Below are 24,918 nucleotides of genomic sequence, written 5' to 3'. Positions count from 1 at the left end.
TGAGACTGAAATTCCCTTCTGGTGTCAAGATGGTGATTCTTGGGGTCATCATAGATGACAAGCTGACCTTCGGCAGCCATCTCGACTATGCGTGCAAGAGGGTCTCGACTGCTGTTGAGGCATTATCGAGGGTGATGTCCAACAGCTCAAAGGTGTGCGCCAGTAGACGTAGGCTACTGGCAGGCGTTGCCGTATCTATCCTTAGGTAGGGTGGCCCGTCCTGGGCAACAGCACTGGGGGTAACCAGTTACCTTCGGAAAGTGGAGAGCATCTACCGCTTGATGTGTCTCAGAGTGATATCTGCCTACCCCACCGTATAACACGATGCATCCTGCGTGATAGCGAGCATTATGCCAATTGGGCTGGTCATCCGGGAAGACGAGGAGTATTTTGAGCTGCGTGGCACTAGAGGAGTTCGCGAGCGTGCCAGGGTGGCTTCGGTCGCCAGATGGCAGCGCGAGTGAAATAACTCCTCGAAAGGTAGGTGGACCTACCGGCTGATACCTATAATATCTAGCTGGGTGCGTAGACCCCACGAGGAAGTTCACTTCCATCTGATACAATTCCTGTCAGGCCATGGCTGCTTCCGACAGTACCTACACAGGTTTGGGCACGCGGAGACCCCAGTCTGCCCAGGTGTTGACGAAACTGCGGAGCTCATACTATTCGTATATCCCCGTTTCGACGTCGAAAGAAGAGCAATGCTAGACGTCTGCGGCCGGGACACAACCCCTGATACCCTTATTCATAGGATGTGTCAAGCAGTGGAGAAGCGGAACGCAGTCTCGACTGCAACCACGCAGATTGCCTGCAGGTTGCAGAGAATCTGGCACGCCGAGCAGCAGGCGACAAGCATGACTAACTTGTGATTGGTTAGTTAGCGCGAAAAGGGCTAGCGCGGAGAAGTGAGCGAATGGTCTGCTCATGCTGAGGCAAGTGTGGCGCAGCGGGTGGCAACTGCGGTAGTCACATCGAAGTATGTCAGAAGAGTGAGTGAATAGACATATGTATGGACTACCCATGCCGAGATGGGAGGGTCGTAGCGTAGAATGTTGGTACCTATCGCTATTGATACCTTGTGGCGTGGCAGAGGAGTGTAGAGTGAGCGTCCAAGTCAGTCTCACATGGTATGCTAGAAGTGAGCACACACGTCAGCCTCATGCGGTAAGTAAAAGGTGAGCACACAAGTAAGCATCACGTGGTATGTCAGAAGTGGAAACCTAGAAAAATGTCCCAAATGGGATGCCAGGGCGAGTAACAGGGTGTACTAGAGTGGTATGACTGAGAGTGATAGGGTGAGCATCCAAGTCAGCGTCAGATGGTATGCTAGAGGTGAGTCAGACTCACATGTTATGTAAAAGGTGAGCACACAAGTAAGCCTCACATGGTGTGGCAGGGGTGAGCACCCAAGCAAGCCTCACATGGAGTGTCAGAGCGAGCGTCAGGGTGTGACAGAGCGAGCACCCAAATGAGCCTCATACTGGAGGTGAGCGAGAGTGAGTGAGTACATTAGGTACTGACATCCCCCCCAGAAGCAAGGTCGGGAGGTAGTTCCTGAGGGAAAGATTGCGGAGCCCAATGGAGTTTAGTTGATATTACCCGTTAGGTAGTTTAGTCCTGGTCGAGCCCGACACTCCAGTACACTTCCATGTGGTAGCTTGACAACTACAAAGCACGTGTACTGGGTCAGTGCGTAAATGCATTCTCCATTGCAAAAAACACACAAACAGACATACCGATCTATTGAAAAAGGCAAAAACTTTCGAGGAAACCTTAGATTTCCAGAGCCAGTTCCGGATCTTCCGGAACGATACGAGTAGGGTCCATATCCCAGTAACAAGTACAAATTTATTCGATTGAAATTCCCGAAATTGTTCTAATGGTGTTCTAAAAAATCTTAGAACTCTAGGACAAGGTTCATCAAATGGTCAGTTACACTGATGTACCAGATCATCGGGAGATCATAATGTAGCAAAAACACTGAAAGTTTTCCAAAAAACTGCAGAGTTCTAGAACTAGATTCATGAATTAGACAATTCTACGGATGTTCCAGATTTTCCGGTTGGATTTTACGTAGAATCCACTATTTAAATCAGAGTATCAATATTATTTTAGATAGGATTTTATATGAGCTTTCAAAAGTATTACAAAACTTTGAGATCAGTTTACTTTGATTCACCACATTGCTATTTTGTCAGTACTATGAGAAATACTATGGTATCGCGGGAATCAGCATCGGAAACGTAATTCGGAACATTCAAGATTGACCCAATCATATGCAAAACTGATATGTACATTCTTATTTTTGTTTTGGTTGTGTTTATTATTAGTATTCTGTCAATAAACTTGTGATCTAAGATGACGGTTCTGCATACATCTATGCATGCCAAACATGACCTCATTCGGCACCGATCTCCGCTGGCCAACCTGGTCAAAAACGATATTTACCAAAAATTGAAAAATTGAAACTCTAATTAACAATTTGGGTACAAGTTCATATAGATTTGATTGAAAATGTGTCGTAAAATTGGGTTCGAAATCGGGTTCAATTTGAACCGCTAACACCTCATTCGAAACTTATTTTGTCCTTCAGGAATGTCCGAAAATTTTAAACTCGATTGAAATTCGTTGCTCTCCATTTAAAAAGTTATCGCATTTTGAAAGTTCATTTTGGGTCAAATTTACCCCAACACCTAAAGAAGGTTAAACGTGTACCATTCATGAACCATACAGATATCTTCTTGAAGAACTACGGCGTCAAGCGTCGAAGCGATAGCTTGGAAGATTTTTAGATCGTCCGCGTATAGCAATTTCCCAGGCCTCATACCACTACAGATATCGTTAACAAATAATATAAAAATGAACAGACCTAGACGACTGCCTTGCGGGACACCTGTGGGTGGTCTCAATGACAATATAATAAGCGAATGCACTATTCTGCATCCATTGTCATACTAAAAATTATCATATCTAATACACATAATTTCAGGTCGCATATAGCGAGCCATATCAGGTTTCATCATAATCGAATCACATTTTTTTGGCAGATTTGGAATTACTAAATAAAAACATTCGTCTTTGCAGTCATGTTCTAACTATTCAAACGCTGTGGCTGTTATCGTATACGAATAGGTATAACAAAACCCATAGTAATTATTTCTTGTGGCATGTTTCTTGCTGCCTCGTCTGCGGACAGCTACAGGAAACAATTCCAGATTCAATGAAACGAGACGAATACTCATCATCGGTAGTTCAATTCATTTTCATCGAATATCGGATAACTTCTACCAATGCAATGGTATTGTTGACTCGAATATCTATCTAATTCCAGAAACTTTATCAATTAGGTTTTCTGGATTCGAAAAGTTATTTTAGAACAATGAGAATTTCGTGAATTATCCCACGCCACGAGCAAGCTCCGGTTTACCCACTAGCCAATTCACTATGCTAGTCCTTGCTCATAAACACTACTCGCTTTTCTACCGCACGGCATGGTTGCAGGCAGAGACACACCCAGCCGTGCCAATTCCCCGGAGTTTGATGTCATTCAAATTCGCATACCGTCTATGATCTAAAAATACGTATTAACATAAAAGCACTGCCGTTCGATATGAAACAAGCGCATATCCAAAGGGGCAGGGACCTGTTGCGAACACCGCCATTGCACATAACGGCGCGGCGGGGTGGGTTATGTGATGGGGATTGGTAATATGTGATAAGCGATCCGAGCCGAGGGTGTGGGGAAGGTTGACGATTTGCAGTGGGTTGTATTATCGTCCATGTCTGCCGCACATTCGCCATGGTCTAGCTTTGAGTAGCATATTCTTGGGGTTGTGGACACACTAGGGTTCAGGTCGGGTTGCGAGTTGTGATGATATAATAGCAGTAAAACGTGATATTCGTAACAAAGTTTATTTTAGCTCATCTTGCGGCTGGGTTAGTAGCTTTCAGCATCTCAAGAAAAAAAAACCTCACACTTCGGTATTACCGTAGCCATACACTAGGCATCTTGGGACTAGTAAATAGCAATTCAGAGACAAGAAGAAATCTGAATTATTATTCAGGCGTTGTATGCATACTGTTGGTTTATGTAACCTAAGCTACAGATACAACCTGTTATGAAACTGATGAAGAAGAATAAATAATACTGAGCAGTATTATAAATTCCCATTGAGTCCAATGAAGAATGACAAATTCCACCCAAAAGAACCTTTTTATCATCACTCATCTTTCACGTAGACACCGGTCTATTCGGGGAAAGTTAAACTTTCTATACCCAGATGACCACAGTAAGCTTTTAAAATGCGTTGCAAACAAAATCCATTATTACACGCTTACCTGCACCGTTTTCTTCCGCCCTTTTCCACCGTTAGGATCCTTGGCAAGGCTCTGATCGATGGTATGTTTCAGCTTCTCAAAGACCCTGGCTTTGAACCGATTCAGGTAACTCTCGTAGGTCGGCAGTTCCGGGTCGATACCACTCTCCGCCCACGGTACTCTACGCGGTGGGAATGTGAAAGCAAAAGGTATAATGAAGATAGAAGATGAGGATTTATTGATGCTTAGTTTAGCGGAAGAAAGGATTAATTGTTGTTTACTATATCGAGACACAAAGGTCAGTTGAAAAGGATTTGGGTTCGGCAATACGATATTGGCTATTTGTGGGTGAAGCCTCGTGATAGAACAATATTTGGTGATAATAAGATTTGTAATCGATAAGCACGATATGATTGTATATTAAATAATTAGGAGCAACTTACGTTAGCATTACTCGATTGTCCTCAGATAGCACAGCAACCAGTGATGATTTCAATTGTTCGATTCTATCATCTTCCCTGTATCCGTTTTCTGCGCCCTTTTCCCACTGTCGAAAAACAGCAAAGACATTTTCCTCTGAGCAGGCTGCAATGAAACATGTCAAAATATATTGGTGTAATAATGATTCTGTATTTGCAAGTGAGCGAAAGACTCCGAAAAACCGATGAAATATTTCTGCTAACTATACTGGCAGCTTTAGGAAGGGGCACGTAGCGGCACGTGTCCACTATTAGGGTCCGTACACAAATGACGTAGCTTTTTTTCGGCGATTTTTGACCCCTCCCTCCCCCTCGTAGCATTTGGTCACAAAATTCCCCCTCGTAAATAACGTAGCATTTACATACCCCCTCCCCCTCGTCCCATGCAAAGCGCCCGGGCGATGAAAAAAAAAATTACATATGTTTTTCAATTATTTTGATACATGTCCTTTCAAAATGTTTGACGACTTTTATCAACATTTTCATTATAACAGCAAATTGCGTGCAAAATAAGCCCATTTCATGACAAATATAGTGTTGATAATTTTGTTTTGAATTTTAAATGTTAAGGGGAGCATGAAGGCAAGTTCTCTCAGTTCACAATCGTGCAGCTGCAAATGATTCTAAAAAACCATACGTTCATCTAAATTACTAAATTTTGTTTGGTTGAATCCGAACTGAAAATTTAATTCAGCCTCCAAACTAAGTCTACTAGTTAGCAACATTAGCTAACTAATGTAGCAAATTAAATCCGCATACAAAATCTTTTCGTATTTTTGCGAACTTGTAATTCCGCGAATCGTAAAATTTACCTCCTGAAAAACCGCATCAAAAGTTGAATTTAAATTCATTTCTCTTGGGAATGGAGGAACATTAAATTGTTTTCTCTAAACAATGGGTTTTAAACTTAATGCTACGTCGCACAACTTCTGACCCTACCCTCCCCCTCGTCACACTTCGTCACAAATTTGGTATACCCTCCCTACCCCCCAAAATGCTACGTCATTTATGCATGGCCCCATTAGGGTTTCATGCGATATCTCTGACGTAGTGTTATGCAATGTGGTTTTGACATTGCTGATATAAATATTAGAAATTATATTTGAAAATAAAGGGGAAGCGTTATTGCACTTTCATTGATATTTTATTGCTAATCAATTCTAAGGAAATGAAATTAAATTCTCAAAACTGTTGTGACATCCGTGGACTCCTTGCTAATTGGTTTAAATTGTCTAAGAAAACTGAAAACAGTAGAGGGAGAAACCAGCTGACCACAAAATATGACCATCGCCGATTCGAACGCAGATTTGCAGTTATGTTCGGTTTATGAATCTCCATACTTTCCTCGGGCAGACGGGAGACCAATGTAAATCCGTCGTCATTGTTATTATCTTTTTCACCGATGTTGCTTACATTGGTTTTTGGAGTGCTGGATGCTGCTTTTGCAGATGTCAATATGGACTGAACAGCTGCCACAAATTTGGCAACCGTTTGTGGCTCCGGTATTGGTATTGAAAATTCTTTTTTGGGCTGGTTTGCCGTGGATGCGTCGGTAATCGGTAGAAATGCATTCTCCTCTGTATCTTCCGCGCAAGGTTGCCCGTGGTGCGCAGTCTGATTACAATACTTGCACGTAGGTGTTTGCCCCTCATGGGTGCATAACGTAGTTTGATTAATAGTGGCTTCGTGGGTTTTGAGTTTTATAGTCAAGTGGGAGGGGATGGGTCTTTCGATTCGCATCCTCACCACAAGAACACCGTTAGGTGTACCCGGGAAGAAATTTCTTCACGTATCAGGTGTAACGGATTCTACTTCTCCGTATTGCGACATGAATTTTGCAATTAGATCAGGAGGGGTACGTGGTGATAAGTCATGTAGCTTTACATCTACGTATTCTTTTTCTATATACACGGGAATCTTAATTCCAACTTTATCACTTTCAGGCACGTCCTCCAATTGTTCTGCAAAACGAAACGTTCGGCTTGGGCTAACGTGTTGTTGTTGTTACATAACCTCCTTAAGCCTCAGCTGCATCTTCACCTTCAGCAGGTATTCCACTTCACGAAAACTCAATCGTATTGAACAGAATTTGAAGTCAACGACCGCTGTGTTGTGTTGTTTTTCGTCAACTTTACTCATGATGGCAAGAATAAATGAAATGCTTCCTTTGTTCTCGAGACAATGCACACTAGATCGAGAGATTGCTAGTTGTTGTTCACTTGGTTCGATTGTACGTCTGACTTGGGCAGAAGTAGAAAGTAGACTAAGCCAGATTTTATATTGATCTGGCTCTTAAGAACGAAGCAAATATGTTGATACCTTTTTAAGCACCATCCAATCAGTGTAAGCCGAGTTATCAGTTACAGTGTGACATCGTGACTAATGAGATGAATACGGGCACGTCTACCCTACTTTTGCACGAAACTCTCATTTCTCACAAAAACAAATTTATGTTAAGAATTTAAATTGCGAAAAACCCATTTCTTTCATTTTTTAATATTTTGTCAACAAAAACCTAAAGAGAAAAAACATTTTGAATTTGATTGCATGATGGAGCACTTATCGATAAAAAAGTTTTCTAACGATAACTTTATACATGTTTTTAAATTTCATGCTAATTGACATACAAAACTGTAATTTTATTACAGAATATAAGTAATATTTCAAATCAAAATGCATTTCACAAAAATCATCCAAAATGCAATAGTTGTCGAGATAATTAGAATATTGCTCCAACAAAATCAATTAATTAGCTTTATTATGTCCTTTTTGAAAGTTATTCGTGTTTCCCCATCACAAAATGTCAACAATCTAATATTTATTATTTTCTAGACGTAAAACAACTTTTTCGGTGTATTTGGATCATGGAAAAGCTCTCATTAAAAAAGTTTTCCTAACAACAGCTACAAATTTTGACACATTTTTATAAAGCATACTATGTTCAGTTAAAAATACAATTTTCGTTATGAATATGATACTAAATGCAACTTCAAATTAAAATGCTCTTAAGGGACCACTTCAATGGAAGAAAATATGTTGATGGTGAAAGTATTTTAGGAACACTGTTGGTTACCTTGACTGCTTTGACAAGAAATACCAAGCAATGATCGAGAGCCTTATTTGAAAAAGTCACTTTTCACAATGTTTATAACATGCACAGTAGGGTGGGACAAAAAATAGATTCCAGCTCCGAGCAACTTTTTGGGTACCATTTGGGTCCTAGAACATCTGTGCAAATTCTTAGCTTGATCCCTGAAACTATATTTTTGCGCCCACTGTTTAAAGTTTACATGGAATTTTATATATGAAAATAAACTTTCACAAAATAATTCCTCCAGGAGTCGCCCATTGCTTCCTAAAAATAAACCGTTATATGGCTTTTGTAGGAAATTTAACACAGAAACAAAGTCTCGAAAACTATGAAACGATCTGACGCTTAAGAAAAAAGTTATTAAGCTGAAACCAATTGATGCTCTGACGATTGATAAAATATTCATTTTTTCTAGCACCACTGTTGTTGGTTGTCCAATTGTATGCAATTGTCTTTTGATATTCTCTTAATGTGTCTAAATCATTTTCCCATACTGTTTGGCCACTTCGCAAGAGTTTTGAGGGATAAATTGAGTCTTCTTTTGTATATAAAAAGAGAAAATTAAAGATTTTGTATATAATTCGACCATCAGCAGAAGTGATGCTATGAAAAGTAAAATTTTCATCAATCTTCAGGGCATCAAACGGTTTTTGCTTAATAACTTTTTCCACAAGCATCAGATCATTTTGCAGTCTTTTAGACTTTGTTTCCTTGAAAAATTTCCAATAAAAATCAGACATCCATTTATTTTTAGGAGGTAAAGGGTGACTCTTGGAAGAATTAATTTGCAAAAGATATTTTCCCCATACGAAATCCCATGTAAACTTTAAACCGTGGGCGCAAAAATATAATTTCACCGATCGAACTAAAAATTTGCAGAGTTATTCTGGGAGCTAAATGGGACCTTAAAATTTACTCGGAGCGAAATTTTATTTTTTTCATGTATCCATGTCCCATTCTACAGCAACAAATACGACGGGAAAACAATAGATTATTTCCTCTAATTTGAGTATTGCGTAGTTACATGCAAATCACAGTAATGGGTAACGGTATGTTAGATATTTCGATCCGTACATTCAAAAAGACAGTAGAACTTTGTCCTTCTGCAGGATACAATGCGCATTTTTAACTGCTTTGACATCTGTTTCGAAGTTTGCGTTTTTCTACGGCAGAGGAATATAAAAATATAATCTTCAAGAGTGACGGATCAAATAGTATATGTTTGAGTTGGAGTCGGGCGGAGGTTCTAATCTGAAATATATATTTCATTTTCATTTTACAGCGTTTGGTGGTGCAATGAAAGCGCAAGTCAGTCCAAGGCCGATGCACAGTGGGGCCGGGCCGGTCAAAACCTCCAAAATTTTATTGTCAGTTTTCATACCTTTTATATTTTTTTCTACTTGTACATTATCTAAAGCTGTATTCGCCAAATTTTTGAGTCAATCGATTGAAAAATATAAGTTGTTATAAGTTATAAGTTAATTTTTTTGAATTGTACAAGGTCTTGAAAATCTGCAAGAATTTGAGTGACAAAAATTTTTGTTCATTCTAATTCATCTCGCTTTAATAGGAACTATAATGATAATTTAACAACAATATAAGCGTTTCTAATAGAAAATCATCTCAGGAATTCAATGATGTATTTCGATTTGAGATATAATGAGTATTTATAAAGTTACCAATAAAATCAATATAACTATGTTGTTTAACGCGTATTTACATTCATAGTGTTATCTCTTTATCGGTAAAAGTGTGTTGAAGGATCTCATCTAGTACAACTGACGTAGAATTTTATCTAGTTTTCAAAAATCATAGTACCACCTTGCGCCGAAGGTTGATATTTGGACAGTTGTAAAACTAGTTTTTTCATGGAGACGCATGGTATTTTTTGATTTCATGAAGTTTTGCATTATCATTCACCGGTGGATTTCTTTTTCTGAACGCTGTTTGTGAATTCAAGGTTTGGGGCGATTTCTTTGATAGAAATATAAGTATGCCTTAATCGTCTTGCAACTATGACTCGTGTTTCTACATTTTCACAATTACGTGCAGTATAGAAAAATTCAAATAAATACAAGCTATCGAGGCAAACTAACTGCAACTATTATTACATATTTCCATGAATCCTATCTCTTTGGTAGGTATTGATAGGTAGCTTTACTGGTGGCCAATGTAAGGTAAACACGTGAATGTGGGAAGTGTTCTTTTTTACCCGATTTTTAGTTATTGGCCAGTAATGCAGCATTTCTTTTCAAGTGCAAACTCCCTATTGAATGTATCACAATCAACAATCAAATTCAAAATCTCCCTCAATAATTCATTTCCAAATTGATGAGAGTTTCATGCAAAAACTCTCACGCCTCCATTTCAAAGCATACACATACATCAATTCCAAGTACGCTCAGGATGTTTTCGTACGAAAAACCAAGCCAGTACCCACAAGGAGACATATTCATTAGACCGGCAACAGATTTGACTTTTGTTCGGAACACTGTTACATCAAACGGGAATTGGCTTTACATACCATATGTCAAATATGAGCTTTTCCTGAAAACTCTAGTTCACCCACAAGAGTTTTCAAGTTTGTATGGTAAAATATATGAAAAATAGGCAAAAGAAACAATAAGTTCATTAAAAAATGCCAGTATCATCTTGTGTATCCCATAATCTGCAGATATATCGCTGAAGGTGTAAGGATCAACATTGCCGAGGACTGCAAATTGATCCGATTTTGCAGTAAAAAGATATTCTCATATAAAATTATGTGCTGCCTCTCTTTCTCGTACATGCTTAGAATAGGCAATTTCAAAAAAATAACTTTGTCGGGAAACCTCCAATCAATATGCAACCTTCAACAAAGCTGTTCGTTATAAAATAAGCTATGTGGCCAAAATTTTTGAGGTATGCAAAGTTACTGTGGAATTTTTTATTTAATTTTAAGTTTTTATTTCCGAGTTTCCATATATATATATATATATATATATTACTATAGAAACTTCGAACCTCTTATGGGTGAACTAGAGCTATCAGAAAAAGCTCATATTTTGCATATGATTTGTGCATCTAATTACCATTTGAATTTGTAGTGTTCCGAAAAAAGTCAAAATTGTTGCCGGTCTAATATTCATATCATCGTTGGAATTGAAAATCAATGGAAAAGTATTAAGCGGTTTAGCTGCAGTATGCGTCGTATGAGCAATTGTGAATAGAGCATAGTAGGGCATGATTTGAGATCTTCATCAAAATTAAATAAACCTGTCATCTTTTAATAGCTTTGGCGATAACTATAAATAAATAAACCAATAAAACAAAAATTGAAGGTATTCTATCCAACACCTTAAGATATTCTATCTTTTATAACTATTCTAAAAGCATAAGTTTATAAATTAGTACATGAGGATTATCTCTTAAAGAGCTATGAAGGGATGATATTTATTCATTAGATTTCGATAAATTGGAACTACCCTAGCTAACTCGTTACTAAGGACTACCATAGGCAGAGGTGGGTAAAAAAAGCAACTGGTATTGTTCCCAAAATCTCAACACGTGTAAACGAGTGATGCACATCGTATTCGGTTTGGATTTCGTTCACACGGTAAACGAAAGAAAAATCTCCACCGATTCTCAGTTTATAAAACCAAACCGAGCCACTCAGCACCGTTTACATGTGTGTACGAATTTCAACTTGTGTTGATGTATTCTCAGCAGCGGTTTCGGTTTGGCTTTAGAAAACCAAGCCTGGTTTTTTCTGTACACGGTGCTTCGGTTGAAAGAAGAGGCAGTAAATTCGTCTGCAGTGCTGCCGAATAGACAGCACTATCAAAATATCAAAATGGCTGGTTCTGAGCAGTTGTTAAAAGTTTAACAATTGATATTTGTTTCAATGCTGAACCATGAAATGTAGATATGTTTGAATTGGCAAAGTTGTCTAGAGCATACAAATTGATGTTAATGTCAAAATGTTTAAATTGAAATTAAAGAAAACAATGAAATCAGCGATGTCAATAAAATAACAAAAACAATAAAATCAATAAAATTAATGAAATCAATAAAATTAATTAAATCAATTATATCGCCAATAGTCGTATCAATGAGATCTAATCCAAGTCTCTTTGCGCTGGTTAGGCGATTCTCGAATGATCTCGTGCGCACACTCGCATTTTGTATACATATATCCTTATTATTACTGCTACGGCGCATCGTATTGATACATCTATCCTTGCACAGAGGCAATTGCGTGTATATGTGTGTTATTCACATATGGTAAGCAACTCAGACGCAAGTGGGAGGAAACTCACGATTAGGTTCCTATTTACTGAGTGCTGGTAATACGTATTTCTGTTATTTTTGCTGTTACTTTACATCGTTTTGAAACATCTAGAAGGTTTGGTCGCGAACATTCGAGTTTAGAGGAAACTACCACTAAATTATTCAATTACAAAAAAACTTAATTAATTGAGAACAGCAACCAACTAACGAATAGCAAAAACACTTTCATTTTATAGACCGCCATTAAAAACTAAGTTTCTTTAAGGAATAAATATTTCCGGCGATACCAGACGATGTGTGTATGTAAATCTACTGCAGAACAATTAAATTTTTAAAAAATGTTGCGCAATAATTTGAATAAAAAAAAATTGTTCACATTGTGTCCAATCACGAAGTTGTCTGTCTCATTACAACAAAACATGTAAAACGACCTTCAATCATTAATGTGGTTATTGGTCCACAATGTAACCATGCTAGTTGTTAAATCATCATGAACAGGCCGCCATTTTGAATTTCTAATTTACGACAACGCCATTCATGACCACGAACATAATTTATTTGAACAGAAATATGTCTGAAGACATTTTTTCAATTACCGAAAAAATACCTTATAAAGAAATTTGTTTAGAAATCTTAATAAAAATATTAGCAGCACTAGCACAACCGATAAACATCAACCCGAATACACAACCGCAACACAACCGAAGTTTGGTTTCGTTATTCTCGTGTTTCCTTCCCATACTCGTGCACCGGTAAACGAAAATCAAAACCAAACCGCGGTGCTGTGTAAACGAAACTCGGTTTGGTTTTCGTGTCTCGTATAAACACAACCAGCGATAAGACCGCACACAATGTAAAGGAAACATAAACACTTGTGAAAATTTGGTTTACCGTACCGGTACTCAACCGGTATTTTCCCACCTCTGACCATAGGAAATCAAAATGTTTCTGTTCGCTTACGAAGTATCTGTTTTGAGAAGTTAATAAAATTCACTTTTGCCATATTTAAAAAAACTTCTAGAACCACCCTAGGCTGTCTAATTTTCATTTTAGCGTCCTAATTTAATCAAAATCGAGTTCAGCGCAACAAAATTACTCTTAGATGATATTTTCAGACATTTTAAACTACTTTTGAGGTTTTGTCCAGCTTTTGTATGGAGTGGATCCACTGTGCGATGATGGTAATGGCAGAATGGTCCATGCAGACCACAAAAACGCCATGGGAGAGGATCAGGGTGTGGGTTGGGGTAGGTTTAATGAATTGGTGTATACTTGACGAATAATTGCGCTGCAGAATGTGATGAAAAGGTGCATTGAACAGTACTACTGTTGGCTGTTCAGATATAAATAAAATATGTTTCTCCACAAGGTTTTATAGCAAATGTATGTATTTTGTGATTATGTGATGCAAATTAATGAGTGTTAAAAGTTTATTTCATCCCGTGATTTTATCAAGTTTATGGAAATCGCGAAAAGCTCAAGCGTTTGTATGTTCACATGATTGTCGCGTATGCCAGCATGTATGTGATTTCGCGTGTATAAATTCGATTTTGTAACTGTGTGGTCATATGCACTAGTTCCCGGTCACATTTTCATGGAATGTGAATCTAGTGAATATGAGCCTCATTTTGTATTGGTCCAACTGAAGACATGAATCTAGGCTGTTAAGAACGAGGGTAGAAACTTCCGGATGTGACCGACTCATGATCGCGCGAGCGGTGGGTTGTTGGCGAGATCGCGGGTATGTGTGATTGGATGTGTGGATGATTGCAATTGCATGTTCGCGTTCGTAACCTGGTTTGTGTTATCAAGAAGGTTAGTGGCGTTTGTACGTTTTATATGAGATATCATGAGTGTATATGAGAGAATATGCAATTGATTGTGTTAGTGAGTGTTATTATGAATCTAAGTTAAGATATAGTAATAAAAGGAAAAAGAACATGCCGAAGAAGTGTATAGATTGACTGATATTTTGTTGGTATTCATGAGTAGTGGAAAAGCAAACTAATAGAAGTAAAACAAAAACAGACCAATGACGTAGAAGGGAGGACGGGAGAGAGGTAAGTTGCTTATATTTGAGAAAATAGCCACTTTATTTGACGGTTTGGTTCGCGTGGATGATGATTCTTCAAGATTAGGGGAGAGAGGGTAACAGTAGATCAGCAGGAACTACGAAATATTCGTAATAAAATCATAATGCATGATCCGAATCGTCTCATTCCCTCATATTTCACGATTTCTAATTCTTTATACGTGTTGCTATATTTTGGAAGAGATTTGATAACTCTATCGCTTTTAATGGATATTTGTTTGTTCTGTGATAGCCAGAATAAATTTGCAATAAAAAACTTTATTCCATCTTTATGAGCTACAGTTCATTGAATAAATGTTTTGTCTATTGCTTTGTATAGCAAATTTTATGCTCAACATTTATCGCGAGCAAAGTTTTTAGGTAACTTGTCACGATTCTTTGTAATTTCAAAATTTTCATGAATAGCCCCAATGTGTATTTTTTTTTTTGTTCTTGTGGTCATTCTCAAAATGTGAATGGGTTCCGATTTTCTAGAACGGGAGGGGCGTATTGAAAGTTATATTTGGGTACATAGTCACTTTATTTGACGGTTTGGTTCGCGTGGATGATGGTTCTTCAAGATTACTAGGCACATTTTGAGCATTTGACTTGATATGGTCCCAATACTTTGGATAGTTCACCTAAATTTTAACTTCAATACATTGTGCAATTGAATGATGTTTACTTTAGATTTGGGTTTAAATTTGTATGATCCCAATACTTTGGCTAATTGACTTAAGTTTTAATGCATTGTGCAAATTGAATATTTAATTTTGATTATATGTAATGAACCAACAACCGTAGGATACTGCATCGGTCCGGATATAATTGAATTGACAGCAAAAAAAAATAATCTGCCAGTCATCAGGGTATCCCTTCGCTTCTATCCACACCTGAAGCACGCGCCGTGTTACTATTAGGTTCTAGGGACCAACAAAATCCAGGATCTCCAAGCTACAAATCCCTAAGCATAAAAAAATGTAGTCTGGAGTCAACCGCCAAGTCAAGGGTTTCTCTCTGCTCTTTTAGATACTGGGCAAAAAATGTGATAAGGTATAACAGAAATATAAAACAAGGACTTTTCGAATAGTTGAAACATTATGACAGAATAAGTTATTATAATCGTAAACTCTTAAACTTTCCACTCTAGAAAAGGATACACCTGAGTTGATGGGAACCACCCATTTCACGAGAAGTCGTTTCGCAACCAGACCACTTGATAGATCATTCCTGTAAAATGACAGGATGGAAGTCTTCTCCAATTCAAAAGTCATTCGGGTATCACTTTATATAGGGCAAAGAGCCAATTTTGGTCATATTAGGAAGTGTGCCGCATCTGTTTCATTAATTATTTGCCCTACAAGCGATGAAATGCGTATAAATTGGCGTCAGCATCTTCGCTTCTTTTTTCGCCAGTTTGAGCCATTGCGTTGAACAACAATGGCGGGAACTGCTCCAACAAGCGGCTTCAAATGGACTACAATAGGCTCACTACCCTAGCTTGTGCTAGCGCACCGCACAAATCTGTAGTTGACAGATTTCTTGAAACTTTGCTCAAGGGTTTTGTGTGTCTTTTTATTGATCAGTTTTTGTCAAAAGCATAAAAATCGCTATTGTGCGCCGAGTAACGTTGCATCCTCCTCAAAACCAGTCTTTACGAAACTCCTTTAACGGAAACCTCATAAATTAACGTCAGCGAACGGCAGAAATTCTTTGCCCACAGCTAAGAGTAACCGAAGAAGTCGAGAGTAATTGAATTTATCCTACTTTTTATGCTCATCAGTCAGACGAGCAAAGTGTTCTTTGCTTCCAGTGCAGCAAGTAGGCGCTCAAACAATAAGCTTGGCATGGCATAGAAAAGCAGCTCCCCCATTACTCTCGTTATGGCTTATATACCATCCGATGAGTACTTACCTAATGCCTTCTGAATCTCCCACTGAAGTGCTCTGGTTTTCAGTCGTTTAAGATTATCACAGAACCGTTCGCTATCGATTAATTTGATTCCATCCGGTAGCACAAAAGCACCGCCAGGATCGGTACTTCGGCTTTCACCCCCACCACCGTCCTCGAAGGCCTTAAGGATTTTATCAACTTTACTCTCGAGGATGTCTCGCAGTTGTCGATTTTCCGTGATCCATTCTTGGCGGCCTATTGTCCTGTGGTTTCAGAAAATGAGAAAATGAGGACAACGTTAGTTTTTCAGCGGCTGCAAAAACAGTCGAATGTTCATAATTAAAAGTTCGTCAAACTTATTTATAAGGTGGGCGCTGTTTGAGTTTGCCATATTTATCAGCTCTTGAATTTTATTGAAGTTTAAGCCTAGAATAAACTCCCTGAGAAGGGTTCAATCGGAACGAAAAACATAGAAGAACTATTGCTATCAATTTTTGATGAATTTTTTTTCTGTAAATTTAATTACATTTTCAGGGAAATCGTAAAGAAATATATCAAGTATAGGACCATCAATCAAGCCGGTCAGTCGCAATGAATTATTATGGAAGTAAAACAGCCCCCCCTCCCATATAGCTCCCTTGTGTACTTACCTATATTGTGTTTGCAGAACGAAAACCTCTTTGGTCGAATCTTCCTGGTACCATTTCCTGAGACATTCGCACTCGGCCGCAGTCGAGCACTGGCTGATTGCCGTAAAGACTTCTGAGTCTAGTTTTGTCGGTAGTAAAAAATTACCTAAACGTGATCCTAGCAGCGCCTTTGAATAGGAGAAAACGGGAGATGGGAAACGAAAAGCGAATGTTTTATTAAGGCAAATAATGGAGAGAATAGCATAAAATATGTTCGATCGGGATATTCGATGGCGGATATAGCACGGACCAGACCGCTGGTACATGGATGCGGTAATATTTCACGAGGAAATATCAATATAATAATGAAACCGATATTTATGAACGTTAGGGTATTGAGGCGGCAAAAGGACCGAGGCATTTTGTCCATCTGGTGTACAACATAAATCATCGCATGTTAGATGAAGAGTTTTACAGTTGGAACGACACACCCTCCAACTTTCCGTGGATAGGAATATTAATAAAAGACGGATAATAAATTACGTTGCTGATAGATTTTCTGTTTGTTTTTGTTAGAGAACAATTTTCACTTTTCTCCTAGAAGCTCAACCCCCGTAATTTTTAATCACTATTATCACAGTAATTCCTTATTTTAATAAACCAGTCCGAATATTTATGTTCACAAAACGGGAAGCTAACAAACGGGAAATTTTTTTTACATTAATATGAACATAACCTATTGGTGCAAAAATCTATACGTAGTAGAACCTTCGCAAAGCTTATGAAGTATTACACGACACTATAATGGCTCGCCTTATGCCTTTTTCAGCACCTTTTTCAATTCTTGCCGGTGTCCCTATGCAAAATATGAGGATCATTGGTTGCCTTCCGGCTTTGTGCATAACCAGTAAGTAAGATTCCGTTTTTGGCACGTTTCGATTTTGGCATGCTCCCTTTTTGGCACACTTCAATTTTGGCAACATTCTTGTGGTATATGTATAATATTAATATTAAGTCTTTTAAAAATGTGCAATAGATATTTTTTGTATTAATTGATATCACATTTGACTTTATTTCCAAACAGTCATAGCAATCCTCAAAGGCGCAAATCATTTTTCTTTAATTTTGTGAAAATTGTCTCATAGTTTCAATACATTACTGCGGTAGTTTTGAGATGGGTTTCGTAATGTTGTTTTAAAACAGCGTTATGCATTCAAGGGTTAACTATATTTTACACTATACGTGTTGTATTTGATGATTACAATAAGTATAGTAATGTATTATTTATGTATAATATAATTGGTAACAGTGCAACTAGTATCTGACGGCATCAATTTTTATAGTAAGATCCAGAGCCTGTGCACTAGAGTGCCCAGAAAAATAATGAATTTTTGAAAACTCAATCGGCCCACCCCTGAGTCGATTCCTAGTCCTACCAGGAGTACTCCAAATTTCAAGCAAATCGGACATATTTAGCTACCGGACCAACGCGCCTGAAGTTTGTATGGGATTTTTCAACAATTTACATGGAGAAACCCCACTAGCTCCCTTTTCCTCCGCTAGGTAGCACTGTACGCATCGAATTATCACTGTAAGTGAAAATAAGAAAGATAATTTGATTGTCTACAACTTTTTCGAAGACTGCTAGTAAATCAAGCTGTGTTAAAAAAAGTTACTAAACCTTTAACAAACTGATGTCTGAGTCAGTTTTGCATGGGGCCCAGCAGTGGATGGCTGTGTATCAGTACTCGACTCCCACCAACTTTTTGTGAAATACTCGTTAGGTTCAGCTCAATAGTATTTTTAGAAGAATTATAGTAAGCAACACGACTCGTGTTTTGATTAGAAAATTTTAGTTCCACCTGTTACCGCATAGAGGGCGCCAACACTATATTTTCATAGAATTGAGATAGAATATCGAGATGTTCAGAAGAATTACTGCAAAATGCCTGTTCTACAACTTTGTGGAAGACACCTAATCTCTACACACTAAAAAATATTTACATCTCGCAAGATGGACATAAAAGGAGCGTCACAATTCACTTCAATTTACATTCAAGAACATGTAAAAATGCGCTTTGTTCACAAGTCTCCATCTCCATTCAACCGAGTTCTACATCAAAAGAGACACACATCTTCACATCTCAAAACATGTAAAATTCCATTATTAGACAGCAAAACACGTCGCAATGTAGTTTACGTCAAATGAAATTTTCATTTTTTCTGTGTACACCCAGGTTTTTTTACGTGGTTTTATTTTGCACGGTTTTTACGAGGTTTTTTTTACGCGGATTTTCCAATTAACGTGGTTTTTTTACGCGGATTTTCCAATTAACGCAAATTCTAAGTCCTTTTGAATGTAAAAGACTTAGACTTTTTTCTGAAAAAAAATTCTAAGTCGTTTTAAATGCAAAGAACTTAGAAGAATTTTGGCAGTTTATATTTTGCGCGGATTTCGCAATTAACACGGTTTTTAAAAAAAATATTCTAAGTCCTGTTGAATGCAAGAGACTTAGAAGATTTTCGGAAAGGTGGAAGAGACGGGTCTGGAAGATTCCTTATGGCCCGCACCCCAACAATATGGGTATTTTCGGAATGGTCTTGACGAGTAGTAGACAAAGATCGATTTTTGACGCCATTTGAATTCCAAGATGGAGACTTCCGGTTTAGCGAAATTCGCTATAACCCAATCAATATGGGTATTTTCGGAATGGTCTTGACGAGTAGTAGACAAAGATCGATTTTTGACGCCATATTGATTTCCAAGATGGCGACTTCCGGGTTAGCCACATTCATTATAATCCAGTCAATATGAGTGTATTTGGAATGATCTTAACGAGTAGGTTCCAAAATTGATTTTTGACGCCATTTTTAAATCCAAGATGACGATTTGCGATTTCGCGAAATCCGCTATAACCCAATCAATATTGGTATTTTTGGAAGTTGAAGTTGTAGTACAAATAGTTTTAATTAAACAGTTGAATTTACTTAAACTTAAGCATTATGTTTAATTTGAATAAATTCAAGCCACACAACTCACACCACATACTCTTTCTTCTCTTTCTTCCATTCTTACCGCACTCTTCTGGATGAGCACATAAAAATATTTTGCATTTTGCTGGTTTATGATTAGATCTTATATTTGAGGGTGATTTAGATAATTGCCCAAATTTTTCATGCGGGAATTTCGGTAAACCGGAAGTCACCATCTAGAACTTTAAAATGACGCCAACCGTTTGTCTGCTACTCGTCAAAACCATTCCGAAAATACTCATGTTGATTGAATTGTAGAGAATCTCGCTAAGCCGGAAGTCGCCAGCTCGTCGCTGTTGTGCTATCTTATGACAAACGCCATGTTGAGGTAAACTGAGTTAGATATGCCACATTACTTGTCGAAAAAATCTGTACAAAGTGGCGTTTCCAGAATGTTGACATTCTGCTTGGTTACTGAGATATAGCGAGAAACGTGCTGAAAAATTTTCAATTTTTTGACTATGTCTGGGGATTGGCTCAAATTATCGTGATGCATAAGATGTTTTTATGTGTAAAACTATCTGAGAAACACAATGGCATAATCATTTTCAAAACAAAAATACAGGAAGTGTGAGAATAATGGAATTTTAGATTTACACTGGAAATATAGCATATTTGGTAACACTGCAACCAAAAATAACAATTTTTTCTAAATTCCTTGACAAATTTCCTTCAAAATGCATCTCACCGATTGTTTATAGACCAAATAAAGGCAAAGATATGAATAAAAGTTAATAATTGATGCTTTTTTTCTATGAAAAATTTTCCATGCACGATTATGACACGCCATACAAATTTTGTCATCAATACACACCTATGACACGTGTGAGTGCGACTTTTGTTTACATTTATAGTAAATACTCGCAACATAGTCAACCGATCTTCGTAATATTTGAGAGATTAATACAGAATAGATAGAAGCATCAATTGTCTTCATTGAATTGATTCTACCATTTATAAGTTTCAAGATATTCAATGTCAAACTTTAAAACCCATTTTTCTCGAAATGTGCTAAATGGCGTTTGTCATAAGATAGCACAACAGCGACGAGTTGGGATTTGAAAATGGTGCCAAAAATCAATTTTCGTGGAACACTTTGCGGGGAAGGTGCAGATTTATTTATTTCTTGCACCTACTCCTCAAGACCATTCCAAAAATATCCATATTGATTGAGTTATAGCGAATTTCGCTAAACCGGAAGTAACCATCTTTGATTTCAAAATGGCGTCAAAAATCAATTTCTGGCACCTACTCTTCAATAACATTCCGAAAATACCCATATTGTTGGGGTGTGGGCCATAAGGTCGGCTTTGCCGATGACGTAACCGTGATGGTCTAAGAGTAGTCAATCCCTGAGGTAGAACTAACCGCAGAACACGCGATCAGCACGGTGGAGGAATGGATGAGCGCGAGAGGCCTGGAGCTCGCTCATCATAAGACGGAGGTGGTTATCGTCAACAACCGCAAGTCGGCAAAACATGCAGTTATCCATGTGGGAGAAGTCGCGATCACTTCACAGCGAAGTCTGAAGTCTCTCGGAGTCATTGTAGACGACAAGCTGATCTTCGGCAGCCATGTCGACTATACATGCAAGAGAGCGTCGACTGCTGTTGCGGCTCTATCGAGGATGATGTCCAACAGCTCAAAGGTGTGCACCAGTAGGCGTAGGTTACTGGCAAGCGTTGACGTATCTATACTCAGGTACGGCGGCCCGTCATGGTCAAGAGTACTGAGGGTAACCAGTTACCTACAGAAACTGGAGAGCACCTACCGCGTGATGTGCCTCAGAGTGATATCTGCCTACCGCACGGTATCACACGATGCATCCTGCGTGATAGCGAGCATGATGCCAGTCGGGCTGGTCATTCGGGAAGATGAGGAGTGTTTCGAGCTACGTGGAAATAGAGGAGCCCGCGAGCGCACCAGGGTGATCTCGGTCGCCAGATGGCAGCGTGAGTGGAACAACTCCTCGAAAGGTAGGTGGACCCACCGGCTGATACCTAGCATATCGAGCTGGGTGGGAAGACCTCATGGGGAAGTTCACTTCCACCTGACACAATTCCTGTCAGGCCATGGTTGTTTCCGACAGTACCTCCACAGGTTCGGGAACGCGGAGGTCCCAGCCTGCCAGGACTGCCCAGGTGTAGACGAAACTGCCGAACACATACTGTTCGTATGTCCTCGGTTCGACGTCGAAAGAAGAGCAATGCTTGACGTCTGTGGCTGGGAAACAACCCCTGATAACCTTATTCAGCGGATGTGCCAATCGGTGGAGAAGTGGAACGCAGTCTCGGCTGCTACCACCCAGATTACCTGTAGGCTACAGGTAATCTGGCGAACCGAGCAACAGACGACGGGCACGGCTAACTAGTGTTTGGTCGAAAAAGGCCAAGCGCAAAAAAGGGAGTGAATGGACTGTTCATGCTGAGGCAGGTTTGGCGCAGCGACTGGCAACCGCGTAAGGGGTAAACCCAGCCACCCCGAAGCAAGACAGAAGAGTGAGTGTATAGGCGTATAAGTGGACTGCCTCATGCCAAGACGGGAGGGTCGTAGCGTAGTATGTTGGGACTTAGCTATCGATGCCCCATGGCGTAGCAGAGGAGTGAAAGGGTGAGCATCCAAGTCAGTCTCACACGGCATGTTAAGGGTGAGCACAAAAGTCAGCCTCACATGGTATGGTAGAGGCTAGCACAAAAGTAAGCCTAGCAAGGAATGAAAAGGGTGAGCACACAAGTCAGCCTCGCATGGTATGTCAGAAGTGGGGCCTAATAAAAATGTCCCACATGGGATGCCAGGGGGAGTGACAGATGTACAATAGAGTGGCATGATCGAGAGTGAATCAGGTGATAGGGTGAGCACTAGACTGCCCAGAAAAATGATGAATTTTTGAAAACTCAATCGGCCCACCCCTGAGTCGATTCCTAGTCCCACCAGAAGTACTTGTACAAAATTTGAAGCAAATCGGACAAGTCTAACTACCGGACCAACGTGCCTGAAGTTTATATTGGATTTTTCAACAATTTACATGGAGAAAACTCACTAGCTCGTATTTTCGCCGCTAGGTGGCACTGTATACATCGTATTATCACTGTAAGCGAAAATAAGAAAGATATTTTAATTATCTACAACTTTGTCGAGGACTGCTAGTAAATCCGGCTATGTTAAAAGAAGTTATTAAACTTTTAACGAAGTGATGTCTGAGTCAGTTTTGCATGGGGCCTAGCAGTGCATGGTTGTGTATCAGTACTCGAGTCCCGCGAACTATATATTTTTGTGAAATAATGGTTAGATTTAGCCGAATAATATGTTTACAAGAACTATTGTAAATAATACGAGTTATGTTTTGGTTAGAAAATTTTAGTTCCACCTGTGACCGCATAGAGGGCGCCACTACTAACTTTTCATAGAAGAGAGATAGAGTATCAAGATGTTCAAAAGAAATACTGAAAAATGTCTGTTCTATAACTTTGTAGAAGATACCAAATTTCTATCTCTCTCCGTTGAAAAGTTAGTGTTGGCGCCCTCTATGCGGTAACAGGTGGAACTAAAGTTTTCTAATCAAAGCATGACTCGTATTATTTACTATAATTCTTCTGAACATACCATTGAGCTAAACCTAACCATTATTTCACAAAAATGTTTAGTTCGTGTGAATCGAGTACTGATACACAACCATGCACTATTAGGCCCCATGCAAAACTGACTCAGACATCACTTCGTTAAAAGTATAATAACTTCTTTTAACAAAGTCGGATTTACTTGCAGTCTTCGACTAAGTTGTAGACAATTCAATTATCCTTCTTATTTTCACTTACAGTGATAATACGATGCATACAGTGCCACCTAGCGGCGAAAATGCGTGCTGGTGGGTTTTCTCCATGTAAATTGTTGAAAATTCCCATACAAACTACAAGCCCGTTGGTCCGGTAGTTAGACTTGTCCGATTTGCTTCAAATTTGGTGCAAGTACTCCTGGTGGGACTAGGAATCGACGCAGAGGTGGGCCGATAGGGGTCATTTTTTTCCTGTCGCCCTAGTGAGCACCCAAGTCAGCCTCACATGGTATGGGTGAGGCGAGCACAAAAGTAAGCCTAGCAAGGAATGAGTAAAGTGAGCACACAAGTCAGCCTCGCATGGAACGTAAAAGGTGAGCACAAAAGTCAGCCTCATGTGGGAGTGTTTGAGAGTGAATCAAGGTGCGATAGAGAGAGCACCCAAGTAAGCCTCATACAGGATGTATGAACGCGCGAGTGAGAGTGAATGAGTACATTAAGTACAGCCATCCCCCCAGAAGTAATACCGAGAGGTAGTTCCTGGGAGGAGCGATGGCGGAGCCCATTGGAGTTTAGTCGGTATTAATGTCAGTGTCACCATTCGAGCGAATCCGCGCAAAAAAAAACTTCCAAAAATATTCTAAGTCTTTTGCTGATAGTTTGTTTTTACGCGGATTTTCGAATTAACGCGGTTTTTTACGCGGATTTTCCAATTAACGCGGTTTTTTCCGCGGATTTTCCAATTAACGCGGTTTTTTACGAGGTACGTATCCCCCGCGTAAAAAGACCTGGGTGTATCTCTTTCCGTTGAAAAGTTAGTGTTGGCGCCCTCTGCGTGGTAAAATAGGGAACTAAAAAATTCTAACCAAAACATGACTCGTATTACTTACTATAATTCTTCTGAACATACTATTGACCTAAACCTATCGATTATTTCACAAAAATGTTTAGTTCGTGTGAATCGAGTACTGATACACAACCATGCACTGCTAGGCCCCACGCAAAACTGACTCAGACATCACTTCGTTAAAAGTTTAATAACTTTTTTTAACAAAGCCAGATTTACTAGCAGTCTTCAACAAAGTTGTAGTCAAATAAATTATATTTCTTATTTTCACTTACAGTGATATTACGATGCATACAGTGCCACCTAGCGCCGAAAATGCTAGCTAGTGGGTTTTCTCCCTGTAAATTGTTGAAAAATCCCATACAAACTTCAGGCACGTTGGTCCGGTAGCTAGACTAGAATGTCGTGCTTGTAAAAATAAAAAGGGTATGTTCAAGTACTGCGTTACACGCAACCAATAATCTTGTTTTGGAGAGTCAATAAGTCTTACAATTAAAAACAACAAGCCGAGAAAAAA

General features: G+C 39.0%; 1 protein-coding gene across 3 annotated transcripts in view; it reads right to left on the bottom strand.

Annotated features, from left to right (window-relative positions):
• LOC131693028 (protein qui-1) overlaps positions 1 to 24,918 on the bottom strand; it is a 292,261-nt gene that overhangs the window by 129,003 nt on the left and 138,340 nt on the right. For all 3 annotated transcript variants that reach the window (XM_058980495.1, XM_058980496.1, XM_058980497.1), the window contains 4 exons: positions 16,771 to 16,937; positions 16,142 to 16,383; positions 4,761 to 4,902; positions 4,339 to 4,498 (listed from right to left, as the gene is read on the bottom strand). In XM_058980495.1, coding sequence (XP_058836478.1) covers positions 4,339 to 4,498; positions 4,761 to 4,902; positions 16,142 to 16,383; positions 16,771 to 16,937 — 711 coding nt within the window. The remainder of the gene's footprint in view (positions 1 to 4,338; positions 4,499 to 4,760; positions 4,903 to 16,141; positions 16,384 to 16,770; positions 16,938 to 24,918) is intronic.

Source organism: Topomyia yanbarensis, chromosome 3 (genome assembly GCF_030247195.1).
Source record: "Topomyia yanbarensis strain Yona2022 chromosome 3, ASM3024719v1, whole genome shotgun sequence".
Lineage (NCBI taxonomy): Eukaryota > Metazoa > Arthropoda > Insecta > Diptera > Culicidae > Topomyia > Topomyia yanbarensis.
Note: the sequence above shows the minus strand (reverse complement) of the source record. Positions and strands in the feature narration are given on the sequence as shown.